The 15,521-nt window shown below is 28.5% G+C and overlaps 1 protein-coding gene across 1 annotated transcript in view; it reads right to left on the bottom strand.

Moving 5' to 3' along the window:
- Positions 1 to 15,521, bottom strand: part of hwt (SH2 domain-containing adapter heavyweight) — a 351,568-nt gene that overhangs the window by 21,027 nt on the left and 315,020 nt on the right. The window contains exon 6 of the mRNA XM_043042633.3: positions 38 to 191. Within this exon, the coding sequence (XP_042898567.2) occupies positions 38 to 191 (154 nt within the window). The remainder of the gene's footprint in view (positions 1 to 37; positions 192 to 15,521) is intronic.

The following is a 15,521-nucleotide window of genomic DNA, read 5'->3' as shown; positions in this document are numbered from 1 at the left end:
ATATTTAACTTTGAAGAGTGAAAAAAAAAGAACTCACCCTTGTTTTTCTAAAGTCAGTTCTGCATCTACCTTCTCACCCACAGCGCTCAGTGCAGCACAACCGAAATTGAGGGACAGATTTTGTCTGGCTTTTCTAGGTGAATCCGAATTTAAATTCAAATTCAAATTGAGATTTGGCCGAGATGAGAGACCTAAATAAAAAGAGATGGAAAGATATTATAAAATATTTTTTCATATAAACAAAGTGATTTAAACGCATCGATTAAACAGTTAGAAAAAAAACTTAAAACAAGGCTTTTAAATAACTAAATTACATAACTTCACACTCTTTTTTAAACTTTTTATTCAGAGTATTATTTTTAATCATTCGTGCATATTTAGTCCTTCAGATAATGAAGGAAATTGCTATATTTTATGTCCTTTGCTCTAAATTGTAAAAGAACATCCTTATAATAAATACAAGAACATCCTTATAATAATTATAAAAACATCTTTATGATCATACCTTATAATAAAAACGAAAAGGATAAGTACAATTATAATCAACATGAATACCTGAACTGGTTTTTACAAATACAAATATGGGCAAGAAACAGTTTTTAGAAATCATTCGTTTATAAGTTAACTAAAAAAATTACAGTGTACTAGATTTTAGGAAGAATGACCAGCTATGTATAATTGGTGATATTTAATTACCTTTTAAAAGAAAGTTTAAACAGGCTTAAATTTCCCGATTTATTTTTACGACTCGTTTTTACGACGCGTTTTTGCAAACATTACGCAAGACAAAGGCCCATATTGCATGCAGTTTTTCAAATATCAGATAATTCACTATATAATTTTGACCAACAAAACTTTCTTACTTAAGATTGTCGAGAAAAATCTTTGAAAACATGTTTTATGGTTAAGAAAAAGAAAATAGTTTCTTCACATTTAATTAAATACTAATATGCTCCGCCATTATGCAGTTTACATTGTAAACCACGCTTGTTCCACTCGTTACTAACTTAAATCTATTTGAAATGCGTTCTAGAGTAAAGTCTTAAGAATTTAAATCAAATATTAAAATCTTAAAAACTAAAAATCTCAATCTAAAAAATTAAAATTTTCAGTCAACAAAAAGTCAGACATAAAAATATTTAAATATAAATACATGAATTGAAACAGAAAAAAAGCAATAATTATGGTTTTAAAAAACAATTACTACTAAATATTCAAAACTTTGTTAAAATCACAATTATAAATTTTAGAACTTACAGCTATCAGTTTAAAGCTGTCAAGTGAATAAACTATCAGAAAGATAAATTGAAATAAAGGACATGCGATAGAAAAACTGGCAGAAACTAAACATTAATTATGCTTTGAAAAAATGTAACAGCATGACTAATACTCATTTTTCAAAGAATAAAATTGTCATTATTGAACCTGCATAAGTATAATTGAAACATCATAAAAGATCACTTTGTTGATATGAACTATTAGCTTTCAACCTTTCTCATTCAATTCTTTACAACTTATAGCTCCGTTCGATTCAACTTTTATTGTCTATGCAAGAAACAATTTTCACTAAAGAATTTATAAACATATTCGTTTACGCTTTCACTCTTATGACAACTTATACGCTTGATACTTCAATTCGTCTATGCCAAAGCGAAAAACAAATCAGGACTTTCTTTATCGCCACTTAAGAGGATATATAGATGTCATAAATATTAAATAACAATTGATAAAAAAAGAAGACATCTAATGAAATAATTGATTGATGCATAGCTCGTTTAAAAATAAAAATTTATTATTTGAAAAGAAAACTTCTCTAAATATACATATGAACTTAAAATAAAAACGCCGATTAATAAACACAATGATACTCAAATAAGCTATACGGTTATTTCAAATTAACAAGCAAAAGAAGAAAAAACTCAAAATTTCCTATAAATTATTTCGATACATTTAACAATGAACGTTAATGGCAAAAGCGAAACGTTTTAAATCGATTGAAACCTAGAGCTGCAAATTAACGAAGATAAAAAAAAATGTTCCATTAAAAGTTTCAAACCATCATATTATTCCCGCATAAATTGAAATGGAAATTAGATAAACTCCGGTTGCACTCTTATTAGATGAGAATTTTAAAGTGCCCGAAGTTTTCCGGACAATTGCCTAAGAGACGGCTATAAAACGGAGTAAAAGCGGTGATTAATTTCAACAAAACGCATTCTCTATTACAGTGATGCAACTCACTATTATTCTCAATTAGAGTTTTATAGAAATTCGTTAATGGTGCAAGCGCTTTAAAAGAGAATTTAATGTTTATTCAGAATAATAAAATCTCACATTATAATTAAAAAAAATAAATACAACTAAATGAAAAACTAATAGACTTAAAATGTTTTATAAATCATTGTCCCTAGCAAACCATTTTCAACATTTATAACAGTTCTCTTAATTTTCATTTCAATAAAAACCATAATCTTGCTTATTTACTTTATTTTCGCTTATGTATATACTCCAAAAAACAAATTTAAAACTATATTAGGTATCGCTCAGAAGGGCAAATTCAATAAAATCTAATTTAAGATTATTAATGAAAAAATTATGAAAAAAAATTTCATTCTTCTCTTTTTAAATATTTTCAAAATAAAGCTGTATTTTATTAGTTAATACACTCGCAATTATTTTTATCTACCTTAATTTACATTGTTTTTTATTCCTTATAAAGTAATCGCCGAAAATAGTTTAATCATTTAGGGTTCCATAACCCAAAAAAATTGAGAACCGCTGGCTGTAGAGCACAAACTATAATCGTTTTTCATCGTTGCATTTGTACGCATTAGAAACATTTTTCGATGCTTTGCATTAAAGGTTACTAGGAGTTATATAAAAAAAATTTAAACGTGTGAAAGCATAACGATGAAGCATTTTCGTTGCGATTTTGAAATCTTTCAGGTTGGCATATTTATTATAAGATTCAAAGCAAGCAAGCCACTCGTTGCAGTTATTAACAGCTTAAAACGCCTACAAAACGAAATTAAATTCCAATACCCAAATAATCTATTCGAGTGTAAGTCACAGTCGGCATGCAAATTTCCATACTCCAGAAGAAGACAGAATCTACTTTACGAATAAGTATAAACAATGCACACTTCTATATTACTTTTTCGGGATCGTAAAGAGAGATTTAGTTCCATGCAAATGAAAGAAAAAGAGTAGCTTATATATTGTTCGAAATAAAAGGAAATGAAAACTTTCATCTACCAGACAGAGAGAGATTTAGAAATGGAAATTGTCAATGAGAATAAATTTAACTTTGAAGGAAGTTTCAAAGAGTGCAAGATTAGTAAGAAAAAAATGGGAGTTGAATAAATTAGAGCATTCATATGGATATAAATGAAAAAAAAAACACTAACCATAGAAAAAATATTTATAATGATAGAAAATTTACTGATATTTGAGTCGTTTAAATGTCCATTTAAGTGTTCCTCTGAGTCCGCTGATTACCCATCCACCTTAAGAATTGTGACGTATTGTTGACCAATCATTTATTAAAAGGTTGTGACACAATTTTATAATTGATTGTCCATTTAAGTGCTCCTCTGAGTCTACTGATAACCTATCCAACTTAAAAATTGTGACGTATTGTGGACCAATCATTTATGTAAAGGTCGTGACACAATTTTATAATTGATTGTCCATTTAAGTGTTCCTCTGAGTCTGCTGATAACCTATCCAACTTAAAAATTGTGACGTATTGTGGACCAATCATTTATTAAAAGGTCGTGACACAGTTTTATAATTGATTGTCCATTTAAGTGTTCCTCTGAGTCTGCTGATAACCTATCCAACTTAAAAATTGTGACGTATTGTTGACCAATCATTTATTAAAAGGTTGTGACACAATTTTATAATTGATTAAAAAAGGAATGCCTTTTTTTTAAAAATTTTTACGTTGCTGTACTATTTAACAGAGAGATTTTGCATTGGGTTTGTAAAACGTTAACCGTAACACTACCCTTGTTTTCTAACACTTAGCTGTATTGCGCTTTGAGAGGAAAATTTCACGCGTTCGATGTGAAGCTCGAATAGCGTTAACGTTAGAGTTAGGAAAAATCGTAAAGCTTTGCAAAATCTATCTAATCTGTACACAAAAATGCTCACAAATGTTCGATATGACAACTAAAACAAATTAAAAATTTGGTGTAACCAACTTTTAAAATAACTCAAAATAACGAGTTTTAAAAAGATTTTTTTTAAAAATTCTATAGCAAAAAAATATTCCTCTAATTATTTCTTCCAGGGTTATTTAATTATCTTCTAAAAATTTCTGAAATTAATATGGTATATCTTTCAATATTGTAAATGATTTTTCATTTTTTTGATTATTATTGCTTTTAATTTGCAAATCAAAATCTAATATACATTTTTTATTTCTTTAAAGTAAAAGTGATACAAGCATTATATATCGCATTCTTATTGAGATGAAAACATAATTTTTTCAACATTTGAAAGCAAGAAATCGGTAGAATTATCTTTTTACTATATATCAATAAAAAAGCCCTATAAAAATGAAAAAAAAATGTTTACGTTAGATACCTTTTCAACTGCATTTGATTTCTCTTATACTTTATTTGAATTATAGGTATTACATATATGCGAAAATAACATGCATGCGAGGTGCAAATTTGATTCTTACACTTAATATAAAACTTCATTTGCATTAAAAAAATAAAAAGATGGTAATAAAAGGCGGCATGTTTCGAATACACAAACTAAGGTGTCATTTTCAAGACTCATCAGACAAGAATTACGAGAGTTGTGAATTTCCTAGCAAGTCTCGAGAATATGCGCTTATTTTTGAGCGCTCAAAATATATCGATTTTTATTTACATCATAATATTTTTTGAAGCAAATAAAATTTTATATCACCAAATATATCTTTCTGCTTTAGTTACTTAAGATTATTTAGTATTTTTACATTAAAAATAAAAATTTAAAAAAAACAAAGTGGAAAAATTAATATAATCAGAAACTTAAACAAAACATTACATAATACAAAAGAAAAATAAACAGTAAATCCTCAAAACTGCTTAAAGGAAATAAACTTAATTTTTCGCCCCATTGCGCCGATTTTATTCAAACTCGTACTAAGTTAAGCAAAAAATAACATATTATTAATTAAATTATAATTCATGGATCACGTAAAGCATTAATTAAATTGAAATTTAACTGGCGATCGTAAATTGATAGCTTTAGTTACAAAAAAAAACAAGTTAATATGCCATCCACGATAATCAATTATTTACGTTCACATTTTTAAAGCATTTCAATTCATCAACACATTAAGTTTTATAACAATTACAAACAGATGATGCAACACATGCATCAGTTGTCTTTAATTAAAACACACACGGTTCGTTTACTCCAGTGTTACGAAACATTTTATCCACCAAAAGTTCTATATTCACAAAACAACACTTTTTAATTCCTTTCACCCTCGTCCATTGGCAAAATGCTGTATTCTCCTTAAGTTTGAAAGTAAGAATAACGACGATAAAAGGAGTTTCTTAAGAATATGTGATGAGTGAATAATTTCTTACATTGAAAACCATGTTATTCATCTAAAGAGGAGTTTCGCTCCTAAAAATGGAGTAACGAATTCGGCAGATGGGGAAACAACAATAGAAGGGGTTTTAGAGAATCTGTCCCATGAGCGAATCTTCTATTTGATGCTACGGTTAACTTAAGTTTTAAAGAACGTAAAACATCAAAGGGTACTAGTCTAGTGAAATAAAGAAAAGTTGCGTCGTTCCAAAGATAAATTTCCAAGAGGACAGTAATCAATCTCATTCTTCTGATATTAGAACATTTACAATTTCATAGAGTATTTTATCATTTTGAGTGAGAAAATAAAGTAATAAATATAACTGTAACGAACGTTTTTAGTGCATACTACTATTCGGAATTTTAAAGATTTAATATTTTTTCTGCCATAATTTAGAATAAAATAGACAAAAAATTTCAATTCCAAAAGTACTAGACTTGAGATTTAAAAAAAAAAAATTATGATTGTTACGGCTTAAAAGAGCAGATAGTAGACGATTTAAGAGAAATAGGTGATAAAAAGTAATAGGTAAAAATTTCGTAATAAGTGAAAAAAAATTGTGGAAAATCATAAAAGAATTTTTACTTAATATTTAAATAAAAATCACAAATGTTAAAAAAAACGTATATTACGTGATTGACGGCAATACTATAACGAAACAACTAAGATTTGCCAAAATCGTTTCAGAAATCTACGACAAGATTCTAATATAATACAATTTTCGGAACAAAATACTTCTAAAGTAATAACCTTTTTTTGAAGTCTCAAATTCTAACCTTATAACAACTCATCTTTAATATCCCCCGTAGAATCGTAACACAAAGAAAAAAAATCTTAGAAATAAGCAGAGAGATGAAACAAAGAGAATACACTTAAATAATAATGCACCCAATGGAAAGGATTAAGTATCCCTTTCAAAGTGTATTTAAATAAAATACCAAGAAATCAATAAAACGCATTAAAATACACAAACAGAATGATAGAACACAAATCTATTTGTTCGCATTCTCCGCCTTTAGCTTATTATAATGATTAAAAAATGAATAAGAGAAAAATCCAAACCTTTCAACAAAATCATAGAGAATAAATTCAGGAAAACTAATGGACTCTTACTAGAATCAAAGCGTGATGAAAAGGAAAACACTTAAGGAAATTAGAGACGAGCAAAGAATCTCAAAAGACATTCCTCAAACATTCGAAACCTTCTTAATGAAACATAAAGAACACGCCATAAAACTTCCTCCAGAAGTAGATTTGGCGATTGAAATCAAAGAGGAGAATCAGATGTAAGCGAGAATACATGAATAAACGATACACTCCATTATCGTTTAATGCAACACAAAATCGCCTTTAAATACCCGGGCTACAGGATTTCGTTTTATCATTTGTGGAGTATTCAGGAAATGGTAACATTAACTCACTAAACTCTTTAATAGCGAGGCAATCGCATCGTTGGGGATCCGTTTGTCACCTAATTTAGACTACAGAGCCTGCCGTGATGGCGAACTAACGAGTTAGAGATAGTAGTCGCGGCCTGCATTTTACGGGGGGCCATTAATTAGATAGGCAGAGTCATTCCTGATGGAAGAGCATCGTCGACTCGAAAAGATCTGCATTATTAGACACGGCTAGTAGTTTTAAATGGAAGCGACCAGTATTTATTCTAAATCTACGACGAGTAAGTCCTGAACCATACGAAATTTTTCAATGTTTGTAAGTATATGTTGAATATTTAACATAAAGAAAAATTCGTTTTTAGAATTTTAATTAATTAACGGAAGTTAAATTTAAAATGCGTCCCCCTTCTTAGATATCAAAATTGAAAGAGTGGATGAAAGTGAATAGGTGATAAATGAATGGATGAAGTTTCTTAGCGACATTTTATTGATTTTAAATAAATTAGTTATTTATACGTTAGTTTTTGTTTGTATTCGTGTGAGAGAGAGATTAAAAAATACTCTGAGCATTTGATTTTTTTATCTGCAAACACTCAATAGGCGAAATTGATATGCCCCCAATTCACATTCAAACTCTCCGTAAAAGTGTTCGAACTCTTGGAGTTGTAATATGCTCCCAAGAGAAAGATCCTAAAGATGTCGTTGACTATTTGTTGCCAAACGCACTCGGAGTTTTCTTCCACGCAAAAAACACTCTAAGATAGCCTTCATCCAATGAAAACTTCAAAATTTAATAATTCAAATTTTTCTTTAATAATTATATAAAACTAAATTATTATCTTTTTCTCGAGAAATCGCTATATTTTTTTCAAAAATGTCATTTAAAACATTCTTTACTTAAAACCTATTAAGATGCCACTAAAACCCATCAAGTTCTTTAAATAAAAGACTATATAAAAGTGCAAAATTTAATAATAAAAAAAAGCTCGAGTTAGTAGTTATTTAGCATTACACATTGCAAAATAAAATTAAAATTACAATATTAATAACAAACCACAATTTTTAATTGTGATAATTATGATTTTTTTTTGAGAGAGAGAGTTACTACTCCAAATTAGCTGATACATTTGGCAACACAACTTTTTTATTTTATTATTTTGATTTTAATGGTTCAAAATTTTATAAATATAAACTAATTATGTTGCTATAAGGTATAGCACAATTTCACTAACATAAAACGGTATTATAACGGCAATAATAAAAGCTATAAACAGATAAAGAAAAATATTAAAAAAAGGAAAAATCAAAGCATATTTCTGATCTAACGGTATTTGAGAACATAGACTAAGGAGACCAGAAGGTAAATCACGTCCTACAATAATGTATCTTAATACACAAAAATTTGAAAATATTTCTGACAATATTTGTAAGAAGATTAAAAAATAAATTAATTATCTTTAAAAGTTTTCGTTTTGATCAGTACAATGATAAATTTTGGGACTTATATTACTAACTTCAACGTAAAAAAAGGAAAAAGTCATAAAATTAAGGATGCAGTACACTTGGAAAAAAGTAAGGTCAAAACTACCAGAATATGGTAAAATTTACTGTGTTTCTAATTCTATGGACACATCAAAAAGATCAGTAATTTTTACCGAAGCATTTTGGTTATGATTTTGACAGAATTAACTACAAAATATGGTTTTATAATATGTGGTAAAATTAGGTAAATGAGGTAAAATTTGGTAATTTTATCGCGGTACTTTTAGAACATAGTTTCATAGTCATTTATTCGGGTAAATTTACTTTTTAATTATTTTATTTTTTACTAAATGTGCAGTAATAAGAACTTTAACTTTGAAAACAATAATTTCCCGTAAACCGTTACAATACGAACGGAAAAACTACCAGATGAATGGTTTAAATACCGTACATTTTGGTTTTATTACCGGATTTTTTCTTTATGAAAAAATTTGTCTCGTTGACACATTTGACAAAAATATTTTCAGGCGTCTAAAAGCGCTCATAACAGTAATGGAATTTATATAAATATATTATTTTAGACACGAGAGGCCTTCTACTTAAAAATCCTGTAAAACTGTTTCTCCTTCACAGAACCAGTTCGAAGGAAAAGCTCTGATTACTCTCACCCTTCGCGTTATTTTACGAAATCAATATATGCACACTGCGCAGAATATCAAGTAAGCGAAAGTTTACACCCTAAATAACTTTTGCTCTAATGATCAGATTTTTACTTATTAAGACTCAATCTTAATTATTCAAGAGCCTAACGTTAAAAATGTGTTTTTTTCTTCTATAAATTCGGATTCTTAATTTTTATATATGGGGAAGTAGCAATTTGAAAAATCTGGCCGTAATTTCGCTGTATCTAGAAAACTTGAGCAAATCGAAAAAACATTGAAACACAATAATACAATTCATTTAGTCAATGATAATTCCATGCAAAAAATAATTTTTAATAATTATTTATGATGTTTTAAAATTTTATTTAGTAGTAGTCTAAAGAGTTAGATTGTGAGGCATACAAATTTTAATATTATTTTAAAGCATGTAATTTAAAAAAGCAAATGGGTCACATACTTTCTGGGTAGTCCCATTTTAAAAAAGTCGTATATTTAAAATTGAAATTAAAACTGCAGCATACATAAACATATTAAATTTAAAATACTGCATGGATTTTTAGTGATATAAATATAAATTTGCTTAAGTTTGAGACAATTTGTTACACTAAAAAAAATAAAAGTATGCTTTTAATATGTTTGTAGATTCCATGATATTCATTTTTCAAAATCCATTAAAGCATCTTAATTTTTGCAGCTAGAATAATAACAGTAAAAAAGTGGAAATCCATTAAAATAATTTGAAAAAATTGCTTTTTTTTCTTTATATAAAAGATTAAAAAACTCGATTGTAAGAAAAACAATTCAGAATTTGATTATCTTTTACATTAGGTATGGATGTATCATTTTTCTCTAAAACCAATAAAAACACTTCATAAAAATGATATTTTAAATCGAGTACAAAAATAAATAAATAAAATCTTGTAAGTGAAATAAGTTTTGTTTCCTTCTTCTATTTCCAGAACCGGCATTAAAATATTCTCAGAAAGTGTGACTATAGTACTTTTTTCAGGCTTCTCGACAACTCTGCCTTCCCCAGGGGGACCAACTCCACAGTCATCACCATTTCTCTCTATGCAGTACTGATCGTAATACAGAAAGAAAAAAAATAGAAAAGTCGCCAAGTCAAAGAAAAGGCTAAAGCGGTATACACACAATTACAGAAGGCATCGTGAACTGTAAAGGTTGTTCCCGGGGGCAAGGACTTACCGTAGGGGTAAGACGGGCAAAATCGGGAAGAAACGACTCCTCTGGGAGAAACGCACAAGTGAATTACTCCCAAAAAGAAGGAAAAAAATAATAATAAAAGTGATCAGCTCGATACAGAATTTTATTGAGATAATTTTGTTTGATGTTAAGTTGTATTGAGGAAATTTATGAACTAGGTAGTGATCGTAAACGTCAAATACGAGAAAATGTTTTCCAGTATGGGAGGATAATATCGGTTTTCTTTCTTTTTTCTCTTTCACTATTTTAAAAGCAGAAAAAAAATTCGGCTAAGGGGCTATTCTATACCCCTACGGTCTGAAAAAAAATTTTTTTTTGTAATTATACTATATATTACAGTGAATATTATTTATATGCATTTTCTACATTTTGCATTTTTCGATATTCATTCATTAATGTGAAAGTAGTATTTTTGCTATAATATTGCGTATACTAATACTAAATAGTGTTTAAAAAATGGAAAATTACCATAAAAATTCCTGTTGGTAATATTTTGATTTATTTAAACAAAATTAAAACTTTTGTAAAATTAAAAAATTTAATGAAAAATGATGTTCACTGTTAAACATTTTAGAAGATGTTGAACCATAATACCGCTCAAATTTACTTAAACCTTAATGCAACCTTAATGAGCAACAAATGCAACCTTAATAAACTACCTATGATGCTCAGTTGAATTATATTGTTGTGTTTCAACAATTTAGTACTGCAATTCAACAGTACTACAACTCAATTAGAATAGCAAAAATGGTCCATTTAACGTTTTTTAAAGGTTGCAGGAGATTTATACGGAGCTCCAGGTACCGATATTATGATTTAAACTAGCACAAATATTTTTAGAGAGTTGATAAAAAAAGATTATAAAAGTCTAAAGTATGAAATTAAGAATATGTTCTTATAATAGTACATCATAATATATTTGCTGGATACAGGCGAACCTTTTCTACCTGAAATTGATTTTTTTTTTTAAAAACTACTATTAATTTGAGCTTTTATATGACACTTATATGACACGAAAATTAACATATCATCTGAAGACTTCATACAAGATATCAATTATCAGAGATTCCACTTATTACACTATTATGCCAAAATCATAGAGAGCACGCAAAAAATAAGTTATGATGCGTCCCTAGGGACGCATAATTCTCTTGGACAGCAAACAAAAGCGCGCCAGCAGATTTATATAATCGAAATCATAACCGAACTTAAAAGAATTTTTTTTCTTCATTTTTAAACACTGAAGGAGAAATTAACCTAATTCTGGGTATAAAATTACATCGTTACTTTTACCTGAATTATTTTGAATATAAATATTAATCGAAGATAATATTTACATAATAAAGAGGTAGAATGATTTGCAAGAAATTAAACCACTACTTCTAGTTTTTTTTAACAAACATCATTGCTACAGAATAAGTTAAATTATTTTATAATTATTAAATTGGTTTACTAAAATTATTTAAAATTTTGCCTACATATTAAAAACATTTCAAACTAAATTAATGTATTAAGAATAATTTATATACATCTATAAAAATGTCGAGTATACAAATAATTTAAGATTTTTAGCAGTTGCATGATATTTAATAAGCCACATAAAAGAATAAAACTAATTAGAAAAAGTTAAGTTTACAAAATATGCTTAGGACATTATTTACACTTTAAATAATTGAATCGAGTATTTAGTTTAATAAACATTATTTACATAAAAGTTTGAAAATTAGTTCTTTATTAAATGTCATACTAAAATGAGAGAGAAATTTAATTATGGAAGCAGTGCTTATAAAACTCAGGCGAATATTAAAACACAAAAAATTTTTCTCGAAATGTTTCTTTTTTCCATGTCTTTTAATTTGAACACAGTAAAAGAATGTTGAAATGTGAAATTTAAAAAATGTGCTAAATAAGCATTTTTAATAAACACAACAAACTTTAATTTTAAACCTAATAAAACTTTTACGATAACTGTAGCTATACAATTTTATATTAATTGAGAAAAACATTAGAAAAGTGAAAATAAACAGTTTATACATATAAATGAATAACACAAATTTTTTAAAGCAGTGTAACTCTTTAATTCTTATATTTATATACATATGCTGTTTGTTAAAAATATTGCATAATAATACTCAAAATTCATTTCGCGTTATTCAGTAAAATATAAATTTTTCGAAATAATGAAGATTTTAACATTACAAATAACATCAAAACTATTGACCCAACATAACTAAACTTAAACAATATCACTATGAAACTAAAGTTCGATTCATAGACTAATACAGAGATGCCAACTGCTCTGAACACCCATAAATAATTATAAAAACGAATAACTACAAAGTAAATTTTGCAAATATTTGACTATTTTTGCTTGCTTTTTAAAAGGTATAACATGACATAAGCACTATAAGGTGGTGAATTATATAAGTCTACGAATTATTTAGACATAGTGATGGATAAAAATCTACTAAATTGAATTTATTAAACCAAGAATCACAATTGATAAACTTCCACTTTAAAATATATATTTGCTGTCGGGACAAGTTGACATCTCTGCTAATATATAGATTCTATTTATTTTATCCAAGTTAATGTAATTCAATAACTTTAAATAGAGTACAACAAAATGCAAAATGTGACGTTTGTAATTTTGGAAGCTGATATAATGCTGCAATAATACCTCGAACTTATAAAATCGGCAGAGGTCGGCAATTTATTATACGATCTAGAATGAAATACGGTGTTTGTTTAGAGACATTTAAAAACAAAAGTAGATAAATAGATGTTAGCTCAGCATAGTACAATGAGAAAAAGTATGGTAAAAATTATTAGAATATGGTAAAATTTATCTTTTTTGTGGCTCAATGGGAACACCAAAAAGCTCGCAAAGCGCTTTGGTAATGAGTTTTTGTAAATTTAATAATAAAATATCATTTTATAATATGTGAGGAAATTTGGTAATTTTATCATGATACTTTAAAGCATGCCATAAAAACCATTTATTCGGTTAAATTTACTTTTCAGTTTTAAATTTTTTTTACTTAATGTGTGATAATAAGAGCTATAGTGTTTTTTTTTTCGTCGTATGCCTGTTTAGGCAGAGGGGGTTCGACTGTTCCTGTTTCTCAGTGGCGCCATCTATGGCCAGGAATTCGACGTCTGCAAAGCCATTCACACAACCACAACCCGTTTATAGGGCGGGTCACATTCACACACAAAGGAGAAAGGACACAGAACACACAGAGAGAGAAAGAAACATCCATGCCTTGCCCGGGATTCGAACCCAGGACCTTTCTGACGCAAGGACAGTTCCCTGCCCCTTACACAGGCCGGTTGGCAGCTATAGTGTTGAAAACTAGAAATGCCGGTATCATTTGAACGGATAAATTACCAAATGAATGATTCGAATACCGTATATTTAGGGGTTTATTTCCAGAATTATGTTGTTGTTTTTTCCACCAGGAGCGTCATTATTATACAGTACGGTACGGTAATCCTGAGTTTTTTCTCTCTGTGCAGGCTATACTTTTAAAAATTAAAATATATTTAATCTTTTTAAAGTAATATTTAAGAGCCCCAGTGAAAAAGAAACATTTACTAGAAATATATTAATCATTAAATTTCTGAAAGAACTTAACTTCTAAATCTCTTTTTTTCAGTTTTAGTTTTAATTTTAGCAAAAAGAATTTTCAAACACAGAAATATCTATATTAAAATTTCCTATTGCAATTTATAAAAGTGCCAAACACATAAACGTCATCCCACAAACATAACCAACGCCATAAAAGTAGCTCTTAAACCATAATGCGCTCATCTTCGAGGAAGACTTGGCGACAATTTTAGAAAGAAAAAAAATTACGAGTAAAAAATTTAATTAAAGTTCAGAAACAATATGAGGTATTTTCAGTAACAGTATTTCATATCAAGAAAGTACTAAACAGCTTCGGCATAAAACGCGGTTGTCTTTTTAATGGTTTGAGCTGCCGTAAATTTAATTGTCTTCGCTTACCGTCGCGCAAGCATATCACATGTTTCACAGCCTTTATTAGTACCAACCCTCTTCATTACGTAACGTAAGGTAATTAATTCTTCTTCAAACGGAAGCACTAATTTTGTTGCACCATTTTTTTCTTCTTCCTAAACTATATTTATTACGGGGTAAGTTAGGTGTTGTAAATAAGCGATATGGCGTTGCAAAGAAGGGGGACATGTTTAGGACGAGATTGATTTTTCTCTGGTGGCTCGTCCTAATATGCAACAACACACATAAAAGGCAGTCGCTTATAAGAAGAAAAAAAAATACACACTAAAAGGAAGTAAATTGATTCCTAGTTTCGGGAATTCAAACAGAGTTTCCCAGTTTTGGGTGTTCAAATAGCGTGGAAGGTATGAAGGACATAAAAGCTGGCATTTAAATCCTTTCGGGCTGTATTTGAAAGCGCTACCTCGATCGTATTGAAGTAAACAACCGTAAAATATGACATTTTTAGTTTTGGGACGGGTGGTATTTTTATGTGACTTCAGCAGTAGCTAGCAAAGAGAGGGAATATTTAATGAAACGTAAAAGTGCAGAACCGTAAAGAAGGTTTTATGCAGGTTGCTGTAAACATGGCAAATATGATTGCAGAGATTTAACACGGGGAATAAGAGAAAACTATCGGAATCTGAGTTCGACGATGCGAAATTATAGTAATCGGTTGGTTGTTACAAATTGTGATAAAGCAAAAATTGCAAAATATATATCAATAATTTATACAAAATAATCTAGTTTTTAGAAACATGTAAAGATTCAATAGTTGAATTTAAAAAAAAAACGATTTCCAATAGGAAAAAAAATTCTGAATTTAATAACAACCGTTTACATTCGATAACTAAAATATTTAGGATTTATTTTTACAAGATAAAATATTTCGGATCAAATTCTGCTATAAAATATCGGTATTTTGGGTGTTATTTTAGGGTTTGGGTGTATTTTGGGTTTTAGAATAATATTTACTTAACTAAAGTGATTCAGCGGCTTTACTGTAATTAATACAGTAAAAATTACGGTGTATCAGATTTTTTTGTTCCGTAACCTGTTCTGGTAAAAATAGATTTGACGATAAAAAGTACTAGAATCCAGAGATCTGGTACTTTTTATCGTAATTTGACATGAAA

This window comes from Parasteatoda tepidariorum, chromosome 7 (assembly GCF_982258835.1).
Source record: "Parasteatoda tepidariorum strain Cologne lab strain chromosome 7, Ptep-v5.0, whole genome shotgun sequence".
NCBI classification, from domain to species: Eukaryota; Metazoa; Arthropoda; class Arachnida; order Araneae; family Theridiidae; genus Parasteatoda; species Parasteatoda tepidariorum.
The sequence above is the reverse complement of the archived record's forward strand: the minus strand, read 5'-3'. Positions and strand labels throughout refer to the sequence as shown.